The sequence below is a fragment of the Sparus aurata genome, chromosome 2 (genome assembly GCF_900880675.1).
Source record: "Sparus aurata chromosome 2, fSpaAur1.1, whole genome shotgun sequence".
NCBI classification, from domain to species: domain Eukaryota; kingdom Metazoa; phylum Chordata; class Actinopteri; order Spariformes; family Sparidae; genus Sparus; species Sparus aurata.
Genome location: NC_044188.1, coordinates 6,072,012 through 6,093,903, shown reverse-complemented (window position 1 = coordinate 6,093,903; position 21,892 = coordinate 6,072,012). Strand labels below are relative to the sequence as shown.

The 21,892-nt window shown below is 41.9% G+C and overlaps 2 protein-coding genes across 5 annotated transcripts in view; both read left to right on the top strand.

The window, feature by feature from the left end:
* gab2 (GRB2-associated binding protein 2) overlaps positions 1-4,372 on the top strand; it is a 35,601-nt gene extending 31,229 nt beyond the window's left edge. For 3 of the 4 annotated variants that reach the window (XM_030403122.1, XM_030403146.1, XM_030403137.1), the window contains exons 5-10: positions 198-295; positions 448-727; positions 890-980; positions 1,136-1,238; positions 1,375-1,497; positions 1,613-4,372. In XM_030403122.1, coding sequence (XP_030258982.1) covers positions 198-295; positions 448-727; positions 890-980; positions 1,136-1,238; positions 1,375-1,497; positions 1,613-1,756 — 839 coding nt within the window. In that variant the 3' untranslated portion in view covers positions 1,757-4,372. The remainder of the gene's footprint in view (positions 1-197; positions 296-447; positions 728-889; positions 981-1,135; positions 1,239-1,374; positions 1,498-1,612) is intronic. The other variant, XM_030403128.1, reaches the window with a different exon arrangement.
* A 2,929-nt stretch (positions 4,373-7,301) lies between these two features.
* The window catches only part of maml2 (mastermind like transcriptional coactivator 2), a 39,461-nt gene continuing 24,870 nt past the window's right edge, over positions 7,302-21,892 (top strand). Inside the window, exon 1 of the mRNA XM_030404841.1 lies at positions 7,302-8,763. Coding sequence (XP_030260701.1) covers positions 8,353-8,763 — 411 coding nt within the window. The 5' untranslated portion in view covers positions 7,302-8,352. The remainder of the gene's footprint in view (positions 8,764-21,892) is intronic.

Sequence of the window (21,892 nt, the reverse complement as noted above, 5' to 3'; positions counted from 1 at the left end):
ACATGAGTTTACTCCTTGAAATGTCTCACATTTTGCCGAGATTTTCCTCTGCTGCTGTGATTATTGTACAATATTTGACTCGTGTGGTTTTGTCATTGTGTACCGTTTCACTTGAGGGGCCCTTTTTTTTTTTTTTTCCCTTTTTAGAGTTTATGGCAGTGGTAAATATTGATTTCGTTCCTCCACTCTCTCCACAGGCTCCTCCTTTGAAACGAACAGCCATCACCGTCCCATCCATTTCAACAGCTCGGGCCAGTCCGTGGAGTCTGTCAATGATGGCTTCAGCTCTTACCTGGTGAGTCACTCACTCCATTTAACTGCACTCGCCCCTCAGACTGCAAAATGCAGTTCCACTATCTTCATCCGATTTAGTGTGGTAGCTTTCCTGCAATACTGAGGCCAGCGAGTCAAAGAGAGTCATGTGCCGTCTGTCTCTTTTGACACCAGAGAACCAAAGCCCCTCTGACTCGCTCAGACAGCGGAAACTCGGATGACAACTATGTGCCCATGAATCCTGGCTCGTCGCCACTCAGCGCCGCCCAGGCTGACAGTCCTAAGAATATCTACATCCCTATGAGCCCTGGGCCCCATCACTTTGATTTCCCAGGATTCTCTGCAACATTACCTGCCCGTAAGGGGAGCAGCGCCTCCCTGTGTCACCGGCCCAGCCGTCTCAGTGATGTCACACCACCACCCATCAACCGCAACCTCAAACCTAACAGGAAATGTGAGTTTTTGACAGCAAAGTTCTCACTGATGTGAAAGCTTTGGTTTTGATTTCTTTTAATTGCCATTGTTGGCGTCAAATCACCTACGAAGTCTGCATTGTTAATTGTATTTTTTGCCAAGACAATGACTTTTGTTGAGTGTTTGGTCTTGTTTTCCACAGCGAAGCCAACACCTCTTGATTTGAAGAACAATGGGATCATTGATGAGTTGCCATTTAAGAGCCCAGTCACCATGTCGTGGACACGGCCCATGTGAGTCTCATATAAATCATTCAGGACGGGTTATCCAAGGTCACCCGTGCACACACATACATACGCAGTTTGATGGCACAGATTGGTGCTGTATTTTGTTTTCCGCCTGAGGTCAGAAGGTAGAGGCGCTCACAGTCCTGTCTGCTTTACTTCAGGCCCGCTATGAACTCCATGTCCTCCCAGCACTGTCGACCCATTTCTACACAAAGCATCACCAGCACCGACTCGGCAGACAGCGAGGAGAATTATGTGGCTATGGTGAGTCCCAATAGCTGGAGGGAAGATCGGGGGGGGGAGCACATTGTGTTCTTTGTTTTAATGATCCACTTGTTTGCGTGCTACGCTTACTAGCTGCACCCTGTGTGAGTGAAACCTCCCTCCTGTCCCACATTAGCAGAACCCAGCGTCTACCTCCCCAGCCGTGAGTGGCACCAGCAGCCCGGCCCCCAGGAAGTGCGGCAACGTGGACTACCTAGCACTGGACTTCCAGCCCGGGTCACCCAGCCCACACAGAAAAGTAAACCGATGAAAATTGTAGAGTTGATTCGTAATAGCGTTTGTTGTTGTTTCTACCACGGTGCAGTCTGCCCTCAGGCTAGAGGCTCACTCCTGCCTTATTTATCGTTCCACAGCCCTCGACATCCTCTGTGACCTCCGATGAGAAGGTGGACTATGTGCAAGTCGACAAAGAGAAGACCCAGGCTCTGCAAAGCACCATGCAGGAGTGGACCGATGTGCGGCAGTCTACTGAACCTGCCAAGGGGGTCAAGTCCTGACACTGACACTGGAAGGAGGAAAAAAAAAAAGAAGAAAATTCCAATCTTAAGCCAAGCATCTCCAGTATCATGTTTCTATCATTACTATGAATACTGGCTGGGCTTGTTTAAGACTGAAATATTTGGACAATAAGCCATAACCTATCTAATGCCTGTTCTCTGTGATGATTTTTACTGCAGTGCACTGCTAACATGCAGGATATCAGGCCATGCAGGTGCAGCGCCCTGCCAAAGCTCTTCATGCCGACTGTTATAACAGTGTATGGACAATTGATAATGTGTATGAAAATATCATCCGTACTCATTAATCCATCCTTTAGAAACTGCAAGCATTTCATCGAAGCTGTCTCACACAAACACACACAAACACACACACCCCCTCTGCAACAGTCAAACATTTTTATTAGCATCTAGCGAGCAATTTACCAGATTGCTGCTGTTTTTAAAAGAGTAGCAGAGGCTAACTGGTCGATAACCATATTAATATACTGTCAGAGTATGCTTACTGATCTCAGGAATGCCAAGATGCACTCCAATTTTGGCATGCAGGCGGACTCTCTCTTTTCACTTCAATCTATCATTTGTGCTGAGTCTCGCAGAAGCAGTGGAGAGATTATTTTCACTGCGGGCAATCATTTCAGCTTAGCAGTGCATGTCTGGTGAGAGGAGGAGGAGGAGGAGGAGGAGGAGGGAAAAATACAGCCATACAAATGTGTAAAGGCCTGTGTCAGAAGCCCTGATGATAACTGTACACGGATGTTGCCTCAGTTTCAGTTAAAAAAAAAAAAAAAAAAAAGAGCCCAAACCACGTTTTAAAAGCTGTCGTGTGTCGGTTGGCAGGTCAATTATTTCAATGCAGGTACAAAAGTCGTCCAAATGTACAGAATGAAGAAAACAGACGGAAAGACGAAGCATCTTGTATCTTCGTGGGTTTGACTTCAGCGGTCATTCCACTTCAGGTTATATCCTAATACATTTCATCGCAAATGTGCACTGACCAAAAATATGATTTAGTCGGAGGGAGTAAAAATAAAGGCAGAAGGCGTTCTTTCCAAGGAGTTCAGATATCCTCCCTGCCTCTTTCTCTCCATCTCTCCAGAGACCATAAATACAAGCTAAGCAGAAGGAGAATGGCATATTTATGTTTTCCGGAATTCAACCATTCACTGATGTATGTCTCCGGTCTTTGATATTCCACACACTACAGCTACAGCTCCGTCTCTGAAGAGTAATTGTTTTCTGTATGTAAATTATTAATAGAATGACATATTTGCAGTGCATCTTGTTGACTGTTCGAAAATTGGATGCACTTGTCTGAGACAAAAAAAAACAAAAACAAAAAAAGTGCACTACAGTAATGTAACATTGTGCTTTTCTCGTAAAAGGCAACCTGCCACCATGAAGATTTGCCAGTGATCACAGTCACTTAAAAAAAAAAAATAGTTGAGGAAAGAATGTTTTCTTAATTTTCCTAAACTCTTCTATTTTGTTAATTTGCCTTATATTTTTCATTTGACTGTAAATTTTGCCTTGGAGAAATTTCATTATTCGCGATATTATTCAAGCGAGAGCCATATTGTATGTAGGACAACTGAATGATCAGTTTCGAGTTCAACTTAAGTCCAGTATTTAACTGTGGGCTGGAACCACTGAAGGGCGAAACCCCTATTAGACCGTAATATGAACAGTCTGGCCGTGCAGTGCTGGATGGTATTATTGGTTATTTCATTAAGATTTACTTCTTAGTGTTTTTCTACCATTTTTACTGCTTTTTGTATTCTTTTTATCATTATTTTCTACTGATAAGTGTAAGCAAGTGATATTCACAAGGATGGGGCCAGGCTAAATGAAGCTAAGTTTGTGACAGTGTGTATGTTATTCCTTTTTTTTTTTTTTCCTTTTTTTTTCTTTTTTTTTTAATTTCCAAATTTTATGATCCGTACATGAAATGGGGAGCCTGGCAGTTTTTGAGTTGCACTGGCAAAGCCCTCTCCCGGGCGAACTGTGATCCACGACGAGCGAGAGAGGAAAAAGAAAAGACTGAAGAAAAAAAGCCCGTCTCCCTGTCAGTCTCTGAAGTGAAATGGATGTGTAATTTATTATCTAGAGAGACCCGTTGTGTAAGCAGAAGAGCTTGTGTATGTGTTGTGGTAGATTGTGAGTTTTTAGTATGTTAAATGACAGCCTGACTGGGCGAGATTGAAAACACTGCTCAGATCTACTGTCAGACTGTCACTGGGTTGACGTACTGTACTAGTAGAGATCATTTTTTTTTTTAACCACTGTTATTGCTACTACTGTAAAGCATTTGCCGATTGCTTGTGTGTTAATTTATTAATTTATTGTGCATTTTGCAGTTGATAAATGTAAAAAAAAACAAAAAAAAAGGAAGAAAAAAAACAAAACAACAACAACAACCAAACAAGGAAACCTTCTCTTTACTAACATTGATGTATGCAAACTGTCTTGATTTTGTGAAGCAATATGACAAACGATGCCAGTCTGATGGTAATGTGGTACAGTTCATTTGGGATACGCAAGAATACAAGACTTTGTTATTCCTGTATTATGGTAGACTTAAACTGTGGACATAGAATAAATCAAGAAGTGAAAGTTTGGCGCGAAGGTTCCTCTTTGAATATATAAACCAAAGACACTGTTTTGGCAGCCGCGGCACCATTACTCACCCACACATTCTTAATTGGTGCTGTAATGCACAAAAGCCGAATGTCTGCTGCCCCCTGTTGTGAAGGAGAGCAGCTGCATTGGTTTGCATGGATGTAGTATAAGACAGCTGTTCACTGTTGCTTAAGTTGAGGGTTTATGAAGGCTGATACGTGTACATGTTTAATTAATACTTCTGACTTATACTTACTCTTCTTTTCATACCGAAAACTTACAAATACGCTCCGCCCTCCCCATAATTTCATTCTTGGAACACAAAAAACAAACTACATTTTTACTTAAATCAGAAAGTTTGACATTAAATATTTAATTATCATACAGATTTAAGGCTAGAAGAAAAGAATTGGGCCCTCCAGGCGCTCTTAAACACATGCTCTTGACAATCATTTTCCAGTAATGACCAATGACTAATATGCCATTTCCCCTAAATGAATTTAAAAATGACTCATTGGATTTAATGTCTGAGTCAACCAAGACCCCTCTAACAGATTACTTGACTAACTCACTCAGCTGAAAAAACAAGATAGAGAATAATTCTTTAAGCACTTGCAGACTGAATTTTCCAACCAATAGATATCAGTAACAGGGATACCGGCCCCTCGTGTATCATCCGCTCCTGCTGCGACCAGCATAGCGCATGAACAATTATGTATTAATCCTCATTATTCATTGTTCTGATCCAGAAGAACATCAATCCAAAATGTATTTCTATGGGTCCTTAAGAAGTTTGCAGCTTTGTGAAGTAGCAGGTTTGCAAATCTTTGCAAGCATGACACTATAGAGGTATATCTGGTTTTCATTCTGTTGACTTTTGACAGACTTCAAATGACAATAATATAAGATCCACTATGCATGTAAAAATCTGCAGGGCTCTATGTTCACATCATTCCTACATTTCAGAGTTCTTTCGATTTTTAACTCCAGTGAAGGGTGATGTAAAAACTGCAGTCAAATTACTGAAGTTGAAGCCCACATGACCAACGCTTCAGTCTTAACTCATTTATTTACCAGCAGAGTCTTCTGCAGTGCTCCTGCAATAAATAATGATTTTAATGTGTTCTTATGTATTGCTGCAGGCTGCTTTTAGAACAACATCCGTTGTCATGCCCAGCTGTTCCTGATGATAATAATAATCTTGTGACTCTTTTGGACTAAAGCAGGGGGTGAGCAGGGGCTATGATTAAATAAAAGCCGAGCTGTAGTTGGTGCCAGGCCGCCTCAAGAATATCAAAAGCCAAGGAGGGTCAGTCTAATGATTCTGGTGTCTGATAAGTGTGCCAAGTCCCACTTCCAGGTCAGCAGAGAGGTCTGAGTGTGGTCAGAGATTCCTGAACTGCAGAGTCAACAGGTTGGTGACCACAGTAGTCAGTCTTGATCCACTGTCAAAGTAGCACAGGGGAGGATGTCAAATCCTCGATTACTCCATTATAGTGATGATGATCAGAATTATTATTATCATTGCTATTATTATTATTATCCTTATTTGCTCTATTTCAAAGGGGTGCGAGGATGGATGGTGTTGCTCACGTCTTTGGCTCCGACTGTGTGGACTGAGCGTAATCTCCCCCGTGTTCGTGTGGTTTTCTTCTGGCTGCTGCAGCTTCCTTCTGCTTTTACGAAAAACATACATCCTGTCTCTCTGTGTGTCTGTGTGATTTGCCTGTCTGTAGCTTTAACCCTTAGTGCACTGAGCTGTGGGTTCAATATATGTCTTCATCTACTTACTGACGGGGAAAGTCTACAACAAACGGTGACCCTTAAACTATCAGGAAATGAATGACTGAAGTGACAGTGAATTACCTGGCGAGGGTGTATAATCGGTGCAACTGAAAATTCATTTTATTTAACATATAAATGAACCCTAACCCAGTTCACATGCAGGAGGGTAAGGTGCAACGGCGCCCTCAGTTTGCAGAAAATAGGGGGACAGCATGTATACGAGCACGTCACGAGCCAATCAGCTCTTCTGAGAGGTTATTTCGGTAAGTTTGTCTGCCTGTTGGTCCCTTTAGAGAGATGGAGGGATTTGTTTGTCAAATCAGATTATATCAGTGAAATGAATACGCAATATAATCACCTAGAAAGTAGCACTTCAGTGAGATGTGGCACGCCTTTAAAACAAACTTCCTCTGTGCAAATGGCAGATTAAAAAAAAACTACTGTTTTACTCATTGCAAGCAAGAATAACATTCATTTTGTGTCATTGTTTAATGCATTTTTTTTAATAATTGGGCTCTTGTTGTAAAGTGTTGACTGTTTTTTAATGTGCAACTTGACTGGCATGCTGACTAGATGGCAGCATATTACTGAGCAGTAGGGTGCCAGCGAGAGGTTTATTTTTGCAGTCTTTTTTCCTCGGTGTGACAATTCTATCAAGTTGTGGAACCTGAGTTAATTAGTCGTCAGGCCACTTTACCACAACCAAATGGAAGCTTAACATATCTGATGTTATATTGACCCCCTGCGGCCAACGTTTCACAGGACTTCAAATGTAACCAAACTGAGTTTATTAATCAATGTGTTAAATTATAGTTACTTGTCATGAAAGGCTGCTGCTGTAAATCTATAAACCCCGCCGAAAACAAATGGAAACCTCAGCAGGCTTTTAGTCAAACACATGAATCCTCGGAGGCGCCTTCACAGCCTGTATTAACCACATTCAGAGATGTATCCAAGATATATCTAACACCATCACAATTTTCGAATCTTTTGAAGTGTTCATATCTAAATCTTCTGCTTCTATCAATTCAACATTCGTGTTATATTTAATACACATTAATGACATCCTGCCCCGCCTCCCTCCTCCCTCCTCCCTCCCGGTAAAGGTCCATGCCCAGCAGGACAGTTCACCCTTCGCTCCACTAGAGTGTGCGTTTGGACCCCGTTTGGTCCGAGCGAGTGTATCATGTCAGAGGAGGAATGTTCATACAATGAGGGTCTGTGTATTGTAGTTCCGCTATTGCCTCGGTGCACCACACGGACAAACGATTGTCAATGGACTATGTGAGACGGATCTCAATCGGTTTATGCAACGGCTTCCTGCGCCTCGGCTGCGTGCTTTTCTGACTCGTAATTTGCAACCAGAGCCTCGTTGTCCGGGTGGAAAAGAGCAAGGCAGAGAGAAAGGACTAATTTCCAAAGGAGAAAAATGCCGTGAGTCTCGAAGTTTAGTGGGGTTTTGTGCGATTGTAGATTCTCCTTTTTTTGGCGACCGCTCGCTCACTTTGATTATAATTTTTTTTTGTATACAGTTGGCAGCCTTACTCCTTCTTTTTTCGGGGGGGAGGACTATTAAATAAGTGTGGCACGTTTGAGATAAAGTACGCTGACAGTGTGCCAGGGATGTGCCCATCGATGGAACCGAAGTTGTGCGTGCTAGGGTTTTGAATCATCCGAGGGGATTCATACTGAATATAATTCATCTGTGAGCAGAGGTCGAGTCGTTAAGCAAGAGCGGATTAATTCCAGCTGTGAGTGCGGGAGTCTCTCATGTTTGTAAATCATTACAGTTTTAATTATAAGCCGACGGAGTAACACCCCTGAGGAAGAGATTACTAATCAAATTCTCTAACATTTGGACTTTTTTAATGCCTCTGTAGAGCGCAGTGTGAGTTTACACTGACCTTATCTTACTTTATAGCGCAGGGTTTTGTTTTTTTTTAATATTCCGCGTTACTATAACATTTTCTGTCAGATGAGAAGATAGCTGTGCGACACATTTTTCAATAAATATCACAGGCTACGTCGTGTTTCCCCCTCTCAAGTGACTTAGTGCGTGCAGTACAGTCGTTTTCCTTCCACATGGGATCATAGCTGAGTCCGCACGTCTTGTTTTCTTCCATGCCCGTGCTGTGGTCCATTATTAGCTCAGTGGACCTCAGTCTCCATAAACTTGTCGGGGACCCGCGGGCATGGGAGAGGCGACCCCTGCTCAGTCTGCTGCAGGGGCATTCGTACCCATGTTGGGTGTCGGTTTAGGAGCTATGCCCGGTGGGGTCGGCGGCGGGCCGGTGGTGGCCACCTCTCGGGGCTCCGCGGTGCCACAGCTCCACAACGCCATCGTGGAGCGTTTGCGCGCCCGCATCGAGCTGTGCAGGAGGCACCACTCCACCTGCGAGAACCGCTACCAGAGGGGACAGGCCGAGAGCTCGGACCGGGAGCACGAGAACACGCTTCACCTGCTCAACATAGTCCACCAAGGGCCTGGGAACCGAAAGGCAAAGGGCAGCCGAGGATCGAACCAGCAACCTCCCGAGTACAGCAGGGCCAACGGAGAGCAGAAGGGCGCAGAGGGCGAGCAGAAGATTTCCACCCGCATAGCGGTGAGTCTTGAATGAATGAATGAATGAGTGATCGTGATGGTGGTGCTGATAAGTAAAGCTTGTGGTAACGATGACACACATGGTGCGATCAGGGTTATCGCGGTGATGACGTTGAGGATGGTGATATGGCTGCTGATACTCTCGATGATGAGCAAACACTGAAAGATCTGCGCAAACTTACGGCAACAACAAAACTCAGAACAGTAAAGATTACATGGCATTAAACATCGTGCCAATCTGCTGGCCACGGATGATTGCTGTGATAGTGTATTATGTAATGTGTTTTCCTTGAATTCTAAAAAAAAAAAAAAGATACTTTGAATCTTAATAAACAAACAGTGAGGGCCCTGTCTGTCCAAGCCTACGGGGCAACCAAATCCAGATCAAATGACCCACGAGAGCCAGGAAACGTTGTTAAATCAGAGTAACAAACTCCAGGTTCCTGATTTTGCTGATTAAAGGGCCCCTTGAAGTAGATGGGATGATACAGGATCACGAAGCTTGCAGAGCAATCCATTCAGAGGAAATGGTTTTGGGGTCAACGGGCCATGGGGATGTTTTGCATTTACTGCAAACCATGTCAGCATCTCTACAGTGCAGCTGATCCAAACAGAGGGATGCGAGATGCATTCTTGTGGCTTGTTTAACCCATTTAATATGCACCGTTATCTCATTTCGCAGTACAGATAATTCCGTTTCCTTTTGTGTGTCACGCGAATTTGACAGATTCTCTAGAGGATGCCACCTGTCATTGAACAGGTTTCTCAAAGTGTGTCTTAACAAGAACGTCGTGTTTGTTTGTATGTTTCTGAAGCATCCAGTATTTAGTGAAGAGCCGCGTGGCTTCATTTCGAGGAGTTTCAAGACTTACTTTGTAAAGCTTGAGAGTCTTTCTAGTGAAGGATATTGAGGAAGGACAGTGTAGTTCACTCCCTCAACAACACAGCCTTGTAAAGAACATGACACAGGGAACACAGCGTGGCTTTCTGTGTGCCTGCAAGAGCTGATAGGACTGACTTCCTGTATGGCATCTCTTAAGGGCACAGCCAGTGAGATGTGAGATTTATTTTGTTGTTTTCTTTCATTGGGCATGAGGGAGTTCAGCATCTCGACTATGAATTACTTCCCAAGCAGAGTTTCAATATAATGTCAACAGGGTGAAAGCTTGCAGATGTCGCTGCAGTAGATTTGCTTGAGATGTTGGATGGAAAAATAAACAATGTGATATATATATATATTTTTTTTTTTTCCAGTAAAGCCATAAAAGGGCAGCGATGATTGTTCTGTCACTTCATTTATTGTCATCACTGGAATTGCGCACGGGATAGCCTCCACTACATGTCACGCAATTGTATTAGCTTTTGCCTTCATCAAGACTTTCACACAGAGGAAAAGTAGATTTTCCATGATTTATAGTGGTAATATAAAGCGCGGTGCTGCCGTGGAACATGATGGGAGGCAAGAAACGGCAACATCATGGATTATATTGACTGTCTAAAAGAGGTCAGGGAACATCATTATTGTACTGTTTCATTTTTTTTCTTTTCTTCTTTTTTTTTTTTTTTTTTACTGATGTTGACTCTGGAGTAGTGTGTTCTACATAAAACTGATGAGTGCAGCAAGATGGTGAGGAGGAAATGAAGTCCTGGCGCACATGTTTTTATCAACCCCGAGGTTAATATGTTTTTCGCAACTCATGATGATTGGATGAAGCAGAACAGCAGCCATTGCAAAATCCCCCTTTAATGCTTTTATACTCCATCTATCCAGCATTAATACTGCAGGGAGTTCTTTCTGGGTCTCTTCAAATTGAGTAAAGTGTGGGAAAACACTTGAAAACAACAACATGAACAGCTTTTTTTTTTTTTTTTTTTTTTTTTTCTTTTTTAAATAATCGTGGTACAACTCGTGTATCAAATGTTTTCCTGGGGTGCAGTAGTCGTTCACCATACTACATTCTTCTGAATTAAAAAAAAGTAAGGCTTCTACAATGGCCACATCTGTGCATGTTATTGACTGTTCACATTGGAATTTGCGATGGAAATGTACACCAAGTGAGGGGCAAACAACACAATGGATTATGACTGGCTGGGAGTGCAGAGTGAGCAGCACTTAACAACGGTGCTCATTGAGACCAGATTAACAAAGGATATTCTTTTAGATGAAATTGGAGAAACGGGGAAGACGAGACGAGGGCTTACTTATCCAAACGACTCAGAGAAATGATTTTCCGTAATGCTCGCATGTGTTCATCGAAAGCTTTTTGGAATACTCATATTTTAGATGTTTCACAACCATGTTTTTTTTCTTTTTCTTTTTTCTTTTTGCAGTCTTTCCCTTTTGTACCTGTATCAGTGAATTCATTCAGCAGAGAAATAGGTCAGAGTAGAGGAGCTTAAAAAACACGAGCGCTGTGTTACAATGTACAGACGTTCAGTTTTCATCAGATCAGGATCCAGCAGCCATCGCACATTGTCTATCAACAAAACAGATAGTGAGTACACACAAACTAAAGGCTTAACAAACAGCGATACAGCCTCGCTCCTCATAGCATGCCATACATTGTCATGCCCTATTATCATGCGTGTAACAAATGGCTCACTAAGCACCTTCTTGAAAGATGTCCTGGCCATGAAACTGTTTGAAGCACAAGGCCCCCATATAAATGTTTGGAGCCACTGAATACATTTCCTGCACATGTTTACTTAAAGTCAAACAGGCCTTGAAAAAGCAGTAGGCGAGGGATGCCTGGTGATTAACAGTCCTGTGTGCACTGGGAGGATTTTGTTATTTCCCAGTCTTGTTCTAGTGACAGATCTGGGAACTACAGGCCGAGAGCAGCATGCGCTCGCAGAGAAAGTGATCTGTATGCTGATGTATTTGCCCCTGTTGTGTTTGCCCACTTGCCCTCTTTGTGTCCACCGCACAGCAGCAGCTCTTTTTTTTTATTTTTAAAGTAGGAGTGTGAGGCATCCTGGTCATCTAGTGGTGTAAAACCCAAACCATATAAAGCAAAGTCCCCAAAGTTAAAATTTGGCCGAAGAACCTTGTCTTCCTTCTTATCAGTCTTATCTCTCTTGACATGTTTCCATTCACTATCTACTGTGAGCTGCCCAATTAGGGCACAATGCCAAAATGCTCTTTAAGCTTTGTGTTATTTTGCCACAATTGCAGCACCTTGGACAAAAGGTCAGCATTGAGAACTGCTGTCGGATGCACTTTGGATTTTGATGACAGATCAGATGTTTCCAACTTGGAGTTCGGGACCTACGACAAAAGGGTCACAAGATAAAACCGACAGAAAGTAGTAAAAAAAAAAATTCAGCTGACAAAATTATGTTGACTTTTTTAAGACTTTGCTTAAACTTAGCCCTTTTCTCTCTCATCTTCTGGACTATAAAAAATTAATTAAATAAAGCAAGGACATAAAATAACTCTTCGCATGAATTGGATGAGCAGAAAGGGAATAGTGATGAGGGGTTGCAGGTTGACATTGCATTGTTTTAAAGGGTCACACTGCAAAAAGGTTGTGAGCCACTACACAGTGGTGTCCGTTGCAGATTATTGTGTATCAAGACAAATGTGCAAGATGACATTTTTTGTTAAAATGTATAATTGCATGCACATGCTCATGCTCTCTTCTCCTCTCCATAAACCACATGCACTCTTGTGCTATCTCTTGGCTAGTAATGCTAGCTATAACGTTAACCTCCTTGCTATTGTTCGCCTCTTCAGCCCTGCTGTGAGCAGCTTTCCGAGCTGACTGAAAAAAGTTGGTCATTACATTATTATGTGGGTCAAAAGCTCTTGCCAGCTCCCTCTTTTTCTTCTCCTTTCTTTTCCGAGATCCTGATTTATGTGCAGGTCCTGGCATAGCGGGGAAGTTCACTCCAATAGTTGCTATTAGTTAGTTTAGATCTGTGAAATTTTCAGGTCATTCGGTCAGCTGCAAAACAACAACAACACATTAGATTTTTTATTTGTATCTTTTCTTCACTTATAGTTTGGATGAACATGATTTTTGCTTGCCTCCATCTGCCCCCCAGCTGGGCACCAGAAAGCTTTCTCCTTGAGTTTACCTACACACCTTGAATCAGAATAGACAGTTCTACAGCTAAATGTTTGATTGTACTGCGGGAGTCACATCCAACCCTGGTAAAATGAACTCAATCTTCAATCTGCGTATTTAGTTTTAAAAGGTCAAGAGGATTTTCTTCTCGTAGTATAATTGTTGTATCAAACATTTTTTAGATTACATTTAAAGTACATGTGTTGAGCCAACAGGACACTGAAACAGAGCAATTCCACCTCTTAATTGTGTTGTCGCTGAGGGCACCACAGCTACCAGCTTACCAGAGGATTGACAGCTTACTCAGATAGGATAGAGAAAAAAGAAATTCGTTCTATTCTCTTGTGGTCATGTATGATGGATGAAGAGTAGTGTGTGTTTGTGCATGTGTGTGAGTGTGGGGCGGAGTGTGCACTGTAAGTGCTTCCTGGCATACCCTGTTTGGCTGTTGAACTGCCTGAATCAGAGCTGCCGGTGGTCTGATCTCAGACTGGCTCGCCTGTGATGTGAAACAATTAGCCCAGGTCCATGGGGGCCACCCACAGTGAAGCCCACATCTCTGCCCAACCCTGTGGATGCAGCAAGGATCCATGTTCATCCCACAGATCACACCCATGTTGTCATGGGAAGGCTAAAGTTTTTCTTTTTAGGAGTAGCTGGCTGTCAGTTGGTCTGAATACTGAATTACTTTCAGTCCCCTTTAGTGAGGGCTGGAATCGCTGCGGGTGCTTTTTTATTGACAGCACGAACACACTGTAAGTCTGATGTGATTAAGCTTGTCTCATTGTGTGGACTGCATCTGCGAGATGAGTCTAGCATCTCATAGTGCTCTGATTAAAAGACATTAAGATAGGCCTCCATACTGTAGTAAAGCCATCTGTTAATCTCCTCCTTCTATTTGGGATTAGTGCTCATTCCAAGATATGGTTTAAACAGGGCTAAAATCAATCCAATTCTGCTCATGCATACTGCAGTTTTTGGTCTTGAATATGTATTTGAAATGTCCTCTGTTATATAAATGTGAGTATTTCTAGCAAAACAAAGCTCATTTAGAATATTATAAATATCAGTTAACAGTTTTCACTCTGTTTTCAGATATGCAATGTTTAAAATGACAGTTTGATTTAAATAATGCAGTTCAGGCAAAAAGACAAGGTCATAATATTGACAGTTTATAACAATGGATCCTAATTGGATGAGCGTAGACTATAATGTTCTTTGTCCACATGCTGCAAAAACTGACAAGTCAAGTCAAAATTATTCATAGCGCACAAAGCATTAAAGGGCTGTACATGATGTATAATGAAATCAGCAAATAAGCAAAATTAGCAGGATTACCTAGCTTCACAGTTTTCTTTTTCACTGAAAAAACGACTGCATTCGTGACTTTTTGTCGGCGTCTGTACCAAACAAACATGTTTTTCGTACATCTGGTGAACCAGATTTGAAGGCCAGGAGCATTTCTTCAGTGCTACAGTAATACTTTATAATGCTGTTATGTCACATATTTTACTTTTATCAACAAATTGCAGCCTCTTTAACATTTGGACACTGCACTTTGTCATATTGCAATTTTGCCAAAATTGTTGATTAATTTTGCAGCCATAAATGAGAGTATAATAATATTTGTGCAAAATCTGCAAAGTAAAGGGCTTGACATACGATAGAAAAAGAAGAGAAAAGCAACATTAGCAAGTACGTACATAAGTTAAATAAATTACATACAAAGCATTGGAAATGTGATATTTGTCACAGACAATACGATAAAGAAATAATGAGCAGCATTAGCAAAACATATACGAACATGTACAGGAGTGAGACAACACATATGCAAAAACACACATACAGTATACGTAAAAATATATGTTACTGTGCCCACATTACGTGAAAAGGTTCTAGACTTTGAGCCAATACAAATCTATTATGCTCCATTTACGATCCACCTTACTAGATTAAATTTAAGACCCACTGGCCTGACGGTAAAGCGCACTTTGGAATGTGATTGAAGTTAAGACTCATTTGTTGACATTTGCTCAAGCATTTTCCAGATTCATGTCAGGCAGTAACATGCTTTCCGAGATTGATATTATGACTTCTCCATCCATAAATGCCTGTGTTGTGTCTGTGCTGATTGACACCGCAAAAAACAGAAGAAAGCATCACTGCATTCGGATCAGGAGGAACATGACAGCGGCTTCTTACTGATACACATCAGCTTACTGACTTATGTAATAAAAGTTAGGGCCATGTAACAGTATGTTCTGGACATTCCACAGTCATATCCGAAGGCAGTTCATAAATTCTTAGAACCGAATAGATCTGTGTAAGCACAGCTTGTCTTTTAAGGAAAGGGGGGAAGTGGTAGGTTAATATCACACACAAGGATAATGCCGTGGCTTGTCAGTTTCCAGGAAATTACTGCCTCTGGAGGACATTTGTTTGGACAGTATGTTGATTTTGACTTAGTTAATAGCTACTGTATCATCTTCCGGCTAAATCATGCATGAAATGAATGTCTCTATTCCCCGGTAAACATAGTTTGATGATAACATCAGCGTACATGCATTCTAAACAACTTAAATTTTGTGATCATGATTGCTATGTCCTCGAGGGAGAGCAGGGTACAGGCTTCAACAAGCTGCGCTATTGGTAGCCAAACCCAGACACCAGATTCTGTGGCACAAAGCAAAGTTCACTGATGACTGACATGTCTCAGAGGAGCTTTATTTTTCAATCCCCTTTTAGTTAATGAAGACATTACAGACTCTGTATTTCCAATCGTCTAAAGTCTTCAGCTTTTATCATTCAGTGTCAAGGTGGCACAACTCAGGATCTTCAGCAAAACACGTATTCTAGTGCGATGACGTCAAAGCATGTCGAATGAAATTTTAAGTGACAATCCAAGAGATTTTTTTTTTTTAAAGGACATCTCCAGTGCTGAGCTGTAGTTGCTGTGTTGTTTCTCACTGCCTCCATTAGATCAAACTGATGTTTTTACGACCCCCTTTTCCTTGTCTGTCCGGCCGTGGTTGCTGTTGCTGACTACCCAGTTCCAAACAATGTTGTTAATAGCAGAAAACATGTATCACTTCCTGTGCACCGGTGGATTTTTCCCAGAAAAGACCTATGAGACACTGGGTGCGTGTACAGTAAAAGCTTTCATGTGTTCGGTGTAATTTTCAGTCACTGATGTAGAACAGCAGCTTAAAGGCCGCGTGTAGTGCAAATAAAAATGCTAAAATCCACACGGGTGGACTGGTCAGGTCAGCCAGAGTGGGTTGTGAGATGAGTCTTGATTGTGCAGTTCTAGTGCACAATCTAAAAAGTCCACATGTGACTCATGTATAGAGTCCATGTCCTCATGCTTTTGGGTGAACTGCATTATTATCTCACAGTTAAAGCTGCAGTGATTAGTTGATTGATATTATTAATTGATTAGCCGATCAACTAAAATGATAATCGACTTTGGGCTCTGGGGAATTATGATGAGCATTTTTCACAATCTTATGGACAAACATTTTAATAATTGGCAGATAAATTGACAATTAAAACACATTAGTTGCAGTCCAACTCTCACTAGTATTTATTTGCATTTTCCTGTTTTTAGCACAGCTTTAGAAATTGCCTCTTGAAACCTCATCACTGAGAGATGGAAAGAGGTTCATCATGTGGCTGGAAAAGTACTAAATCTACATTATAATAAGACACATTTTGGCTGTTAAGACCTTGGTGACCATTCTGATGAGTGAAATCAATGTACATTTATGTTATTCATGTATAAATACTCTCATTTTTTGATTGGATGATTACATATATTGTTATCTCAATAGAAGAAAAACTGAATCCAGTGTAAGCTGTCTTAAAAAGACAAGTCTCAGCAAATATGATGTCATGCAGCGGCAGCAGCAGCAGTGTGTTCGAAATAGTGCTCTGTGAATCTGGGACATCTCGGTACCTGGCAAGATTTGCATTGCCTTCTCCTCCTGAAATGAGCACACTTTCATTTCTTTTTCTGGACTAATTTTGTTAACAAGTTCCGATCCTGACAAAAAAAAAAAAAAATTGCACCATACCACAAACAAGAAGACAAAGAAGAACATGTGAAACGGGGAAGACGGAAATTTCCCGACACCCAGCAGGGCAGTAAGGATGTGTGTCAAATCAAAGGCATGCATGGATCAACTGTTATACAGTATCCCTAGTAGTGATGTCTGAAGAATCCCCTCATCCTCTTTCCCGCTTCCCCCACTAAACCACCCTCCCACCCACCACACACACAAACACACGCACGCACGCAGACACACACACAGCCCACCCGCCTCATGTTTTATTCAGCAGCCTATGGGAAGGCTGTACCAGTCTTTGAAGAGTGCTGCCGAAATCATGTAGTAGACCCATCTCATCCTCAGTCTTCAAGGGATGATACAATGTAAGTGTGTACAGGAACATAGGCGTCCGACAGTCCAGGTGGGCCAGGTCTGCCGTGCCGTTGTACAAGGCCTTTTGGGTAAATTTAGCCTGTAGTTGAACTTGAACGACCGCCCGTCCAGGGTTAAGAAATCTTTTTTCTCCACAGACATCTGGTTGCTGTCCCTGGCCATGCTTTGCAGCCTCTAGCAGAGCTTGCAAGGTAACAGCTTTACCTTCAAAACACCGTGTTAACATTGCAGAAAGTACACGATCAGCATCAACCTTGCAACGTCTCCTCCCTTGTGGTGCAGGTTGTTTTGTTGTTGTCTACCCAGTCTGCTAATTTACAGTCGGTGTAGCAACAAATAAAAGGTCATGTGTGTGTGAGGGGCATGATTTATTTTCACGTGATGAAAAGATGCTGAAACAATTCATCAGTTAATCAGATAGTTGAGCAAAATGAAATTAATCTACAGACATTTTAATTTACATATTAAGACATGAATGTTATGGTTTTTGGAATGCAATTTCTGAGCAATTTCTTGGAAACTGTGATGGACATTTTAAAGGGATTGTTCACCCCAAAATACCTGCAGTGATATTTGTCCATCTGTATTTTCCTTCCATATCTCTGCGCATAAGAAAACTTGCATCTACTGTTGGTTGAGAGGCAGCTAGCCTAACTAAGCTAATGTTGAGTTTTTCAGGTGTATCTTTTTTGGGCACTTTTAGCACCAGTGCCATCCAATATTTAAGAGAAGGCAGATATTTTTAGAATGCTGCGACTCAAACCAAATCAATCTGAATGGATGAATAGCACTATAGATAAGAGTTAAACTATGTATTTTGAATTTTTTTTCTGTGCGTCAGCTGAAAACAATCTACACCTTGGTCAATAGGAAAAGCATGTTGAAACCTTACACGTGTAAGTGTAATACATCTGCAATATGGTAAGTTAGGCAAAAATGGAAAATTAGTTCCAAAAATGCTGCACGATTGTTTAAAATTTCTGTGTTGATTCTTCAGCTGCAAATTAGGCTCTGCAGCAGACTCCTGTGAATATGCGTGAATACTTGTTTGATGTTTTGAATATGAATTACCCCACTGTTCAGTGTTTCATCCAAGTGAACATTTCACTGGGTTGAAATACCTCCGTTCCCTAGAGGTTTGGATTAGAGAGTCCCCACTGTATTCCTTTGTTGTTGATTTGTGCTTTCAGCATGCTTCCCGTTGTTGCCGACACTTTGTTTGAATCTTCGAGCATTATGTGGACCTCAAGACACAAAAAAAAACTCATCTGCGCCACTGAAGTCGATGGGGAATTTTAGGATGACTAATATATTAGCGCTCCATCCTAGCTATTAAATCCACTTGACTGAGGAAACATTTTTTTTTTTCATGGCTTTTCATCATCTGGAGTTTAGACATAAAAATATATGTGAAGCTTGGGGCAATCGCTTAGCAAGAAAGGGCCGTGTTTATGTACATCTATATATTCAGAGGGGCCTTGTAGAGGTATCCATTCATGCCTGATGTGATTTCTTCTGCTGAGAGAGCTCTTTGAGGTTTGTCAGGTTTTTCCTGCTTGACTTAATTGAAGAGAGGGCAGGATTGTGTGTGAGGAAAAAGAGGGAAGGGAGGGGGGGGGTGGAAGGGAGTGGAGGGTAGTGCCTTGGAGTGTCTTTCCACAAGTGCTTTGCGACCCAGTGCTGAAACTGGAACCCTGTGGGAACAAGCATGTTCAGGTGTATTTTATGTGCAGTGCATGGAAGGTGAATTGAGGGGACAAATTGCAAGCAGCAACTGAAACACAAGCGGTTTGCTTGGCTGCCTTGTTTTCAGCACTCGTTTAACCCATTATTTATGGTTTCCACCATTTTTAGCATTCATATTGTGCCTCACATCGACAGCTATGACGGTTTTGTTCTGAGCTGACAGTTGTGCGACGCTTGGGTAAACAGGGGCTTATCTATAACTGTTCTCACACTTATCTGACAATCAGCCACCTGATATGTCAGAGTTTCCTGGACTTGTTGTAGCTGCTGTGGTAAACAGACCTGATGATCACCGGAGAAGAGGGTGTGGATGTCAACTTATGTGTTACCTTGACAACGTAATGTCTTCCCTTTGCTGAAAAAAACCTTTACTCCACATCAAGATACAGTGTATTTATCAGACAAAACCATCCGAAGCCACAAAAACCTAATCAGTTATCTTGCTCCGCTGCTGAGGAACAAAAGCAAAGCAGCTTTATTTGCAGGGACTTCAAACAGCCTATTCTCCCCAGGGTCATTACCCCGCTCAGGAAATGAGAAAGTGGGCTCCTGATGTCACTGGCAAACCCCTTCCACAGAATGCCGGGCTAAAGTAGGAGGGGGGAGGGGAGGGCCACGCTAGATCAGAGTTCAGACATGTTTACATTACAGCTCAGGATATTTCTCAGAGCTCGGCCAAGCTGCTGAAGTTCCCAGGCTCCAGAGTTGCGGAGTGCTGAAAAGAGGCACAAGCATTCACTTTTTCTTTCCCCTCTCTCCCGCCCGCTGCAGCGCTCTGGGGTCGAAGTCATAGTTCAACTCCATTTGCATCTTTTTTAATGTTCTGCTCTTTGCTACAGTTGTCCTTGGGGCAATATTATAGATGTGGGATATATGAAATGTGGAAAGTCACAAACACGGTTGACATTGACAATGTTTGCATGTCTGAAATGGTGTTGCTGACATTGTGCTAGTAATGAAAGTCGAGAACTAATAGAAAATTCAGCGCAGGCGTACATTATTACAGTTTTTGTCTCCAGTCCTTGACATCTCCTTTTCTTTATGTCGTGTCTGATATGCATACACCTTGCTCTGCCTCAGCAGTGACAAAGACAACATGCTGTCCCATCTTTTAAGGTGAGCATTTGAGTTAAACAAATTGGTATTTTATCAGACGTACTTTAATGAGTTTGCTTATAAAATAGTCTAAATTTATTTATTTGACCTACATATGCAAATGAGACCGTCAGTGAGAAGACCGGCTATTTCCATATAGTCATTATAGTTTTTCTTAATGCTGTAATGTCACCCGGTCGGATTCCAACTTATCCAGGTCGTATAATTAATCAAATTAAAAATATTTTTTATGGCAGAGTGCTGAGGATGAATTGAGGAAAGAAGTTGCTGCTCGTCAGTCAGGTGTTACGGTATGGCTTGTTTCACCATCTTCATATTACAGTTATTAATCTTACAAACCCAAAAGTAGATACGTTACCTCATCGTGCAGACAGGTGTGCTTATACGTCTTTCTTTCACCCGCTTCTAAAAGAAATGCATGCGCTAGCCCGATCAATATCTTTACACAGGAAACAGTTGGTGCTCATACGTCTTTTGTCCACAGGGGCCACCATATCAACAAACCATGTAAGTTTCTTGTCGCCGCTTTAAGTGTCGGATCCGTTTTAGTTTTGTCATCTTGATAGAGATCCAGGGATTACTGTTTTTCGTTATAACCCCTCGTAGAGCAGTGTGGCGGGATCGTACCGAGGAGCGTCATGGATTGAGCGACCGCATCACCCTGCCTTTGTAGAGCTGCCAGCTGATTTAAAGCGTTTAATTAGTCGGGATTTCACTTGAGACTTGTGAGGATTTCTCCAGTTTACATTTTGGAACTTATTTTCACAGCCTTTGCTTCCATTGTTGGTTCTGATGATATTGTTCTCATCAAACCAATTACTGGTATCTGGTAATGTGACAACATTGCTCAAAGAGAGTCTGACTGGGCACGGAACATGAGTGTTTAGACATCAGACAGGTTTAAAACGAATCTCGATGTATGCCAACTTATTCGGAGGAGAAAACAAAGGCAAACAATTGTGAAATTAAATGAAAAAACTGTCACTTTTAATCATCCATCACAATTCAACCAGCTGTACTTGCCTTAGTTGTATGTATACTCTTCTTATGCAGTAAGCGATTATCAACAACATTAGGGATCCATTCACTTTTGGCTTTACCTCCAAAGAGATAGTCTAGCTAAAATGTTTTGGCTTGCTAGCTGTTAGATCATTCGGCTGCTAATTTTGAACCCACTGGACGTTGTTGCAGTGATGCAGTGGTGATCCCAGAGAAGTACAATAATATTATAACCATGTTGTTTTAATCAAGTTGGAATAAACAGGAATCTTCCTTTTAATGGTAGCAATTTCAGAGGCTCCCAGGCCCTTCTAAGTGTAGAACTGCTAAATCGTTGTGAGATCATGCACGGATTTAAAGTAACTAAACATCAGTCGTGAAATTCTGGTTACACAAAATATATATATCAAACTCTGACAACCGTCAAATCCTAGTCCAAATGTTTCAGACTGCTAGACCAGCCTGTCTGGAGCATCAGATACGGGTCTAGAGGAAGAACATAGATGGTCTTGTTTCTTGCCTCAGCTCTGCCAATAAGGCTGAGAAGTGGCAGCTGGAATGTTTGTGTTAGTGCTGTGCTGTGGTGAGGTGTCACGGTGCTGAGCTATGCTCTGGCGCCTGCTCTCTCTCCACCTTGCCTCGAGGCACACAGACACCGCTGTTGCATCTACAGCACGCACGGAAGGTGAAACCAGGGGAGGATCTCTGGTCTGTATCTGCCCCCGGTCGAGTCATCTACACTTTGGTTTTAACAGGAAGC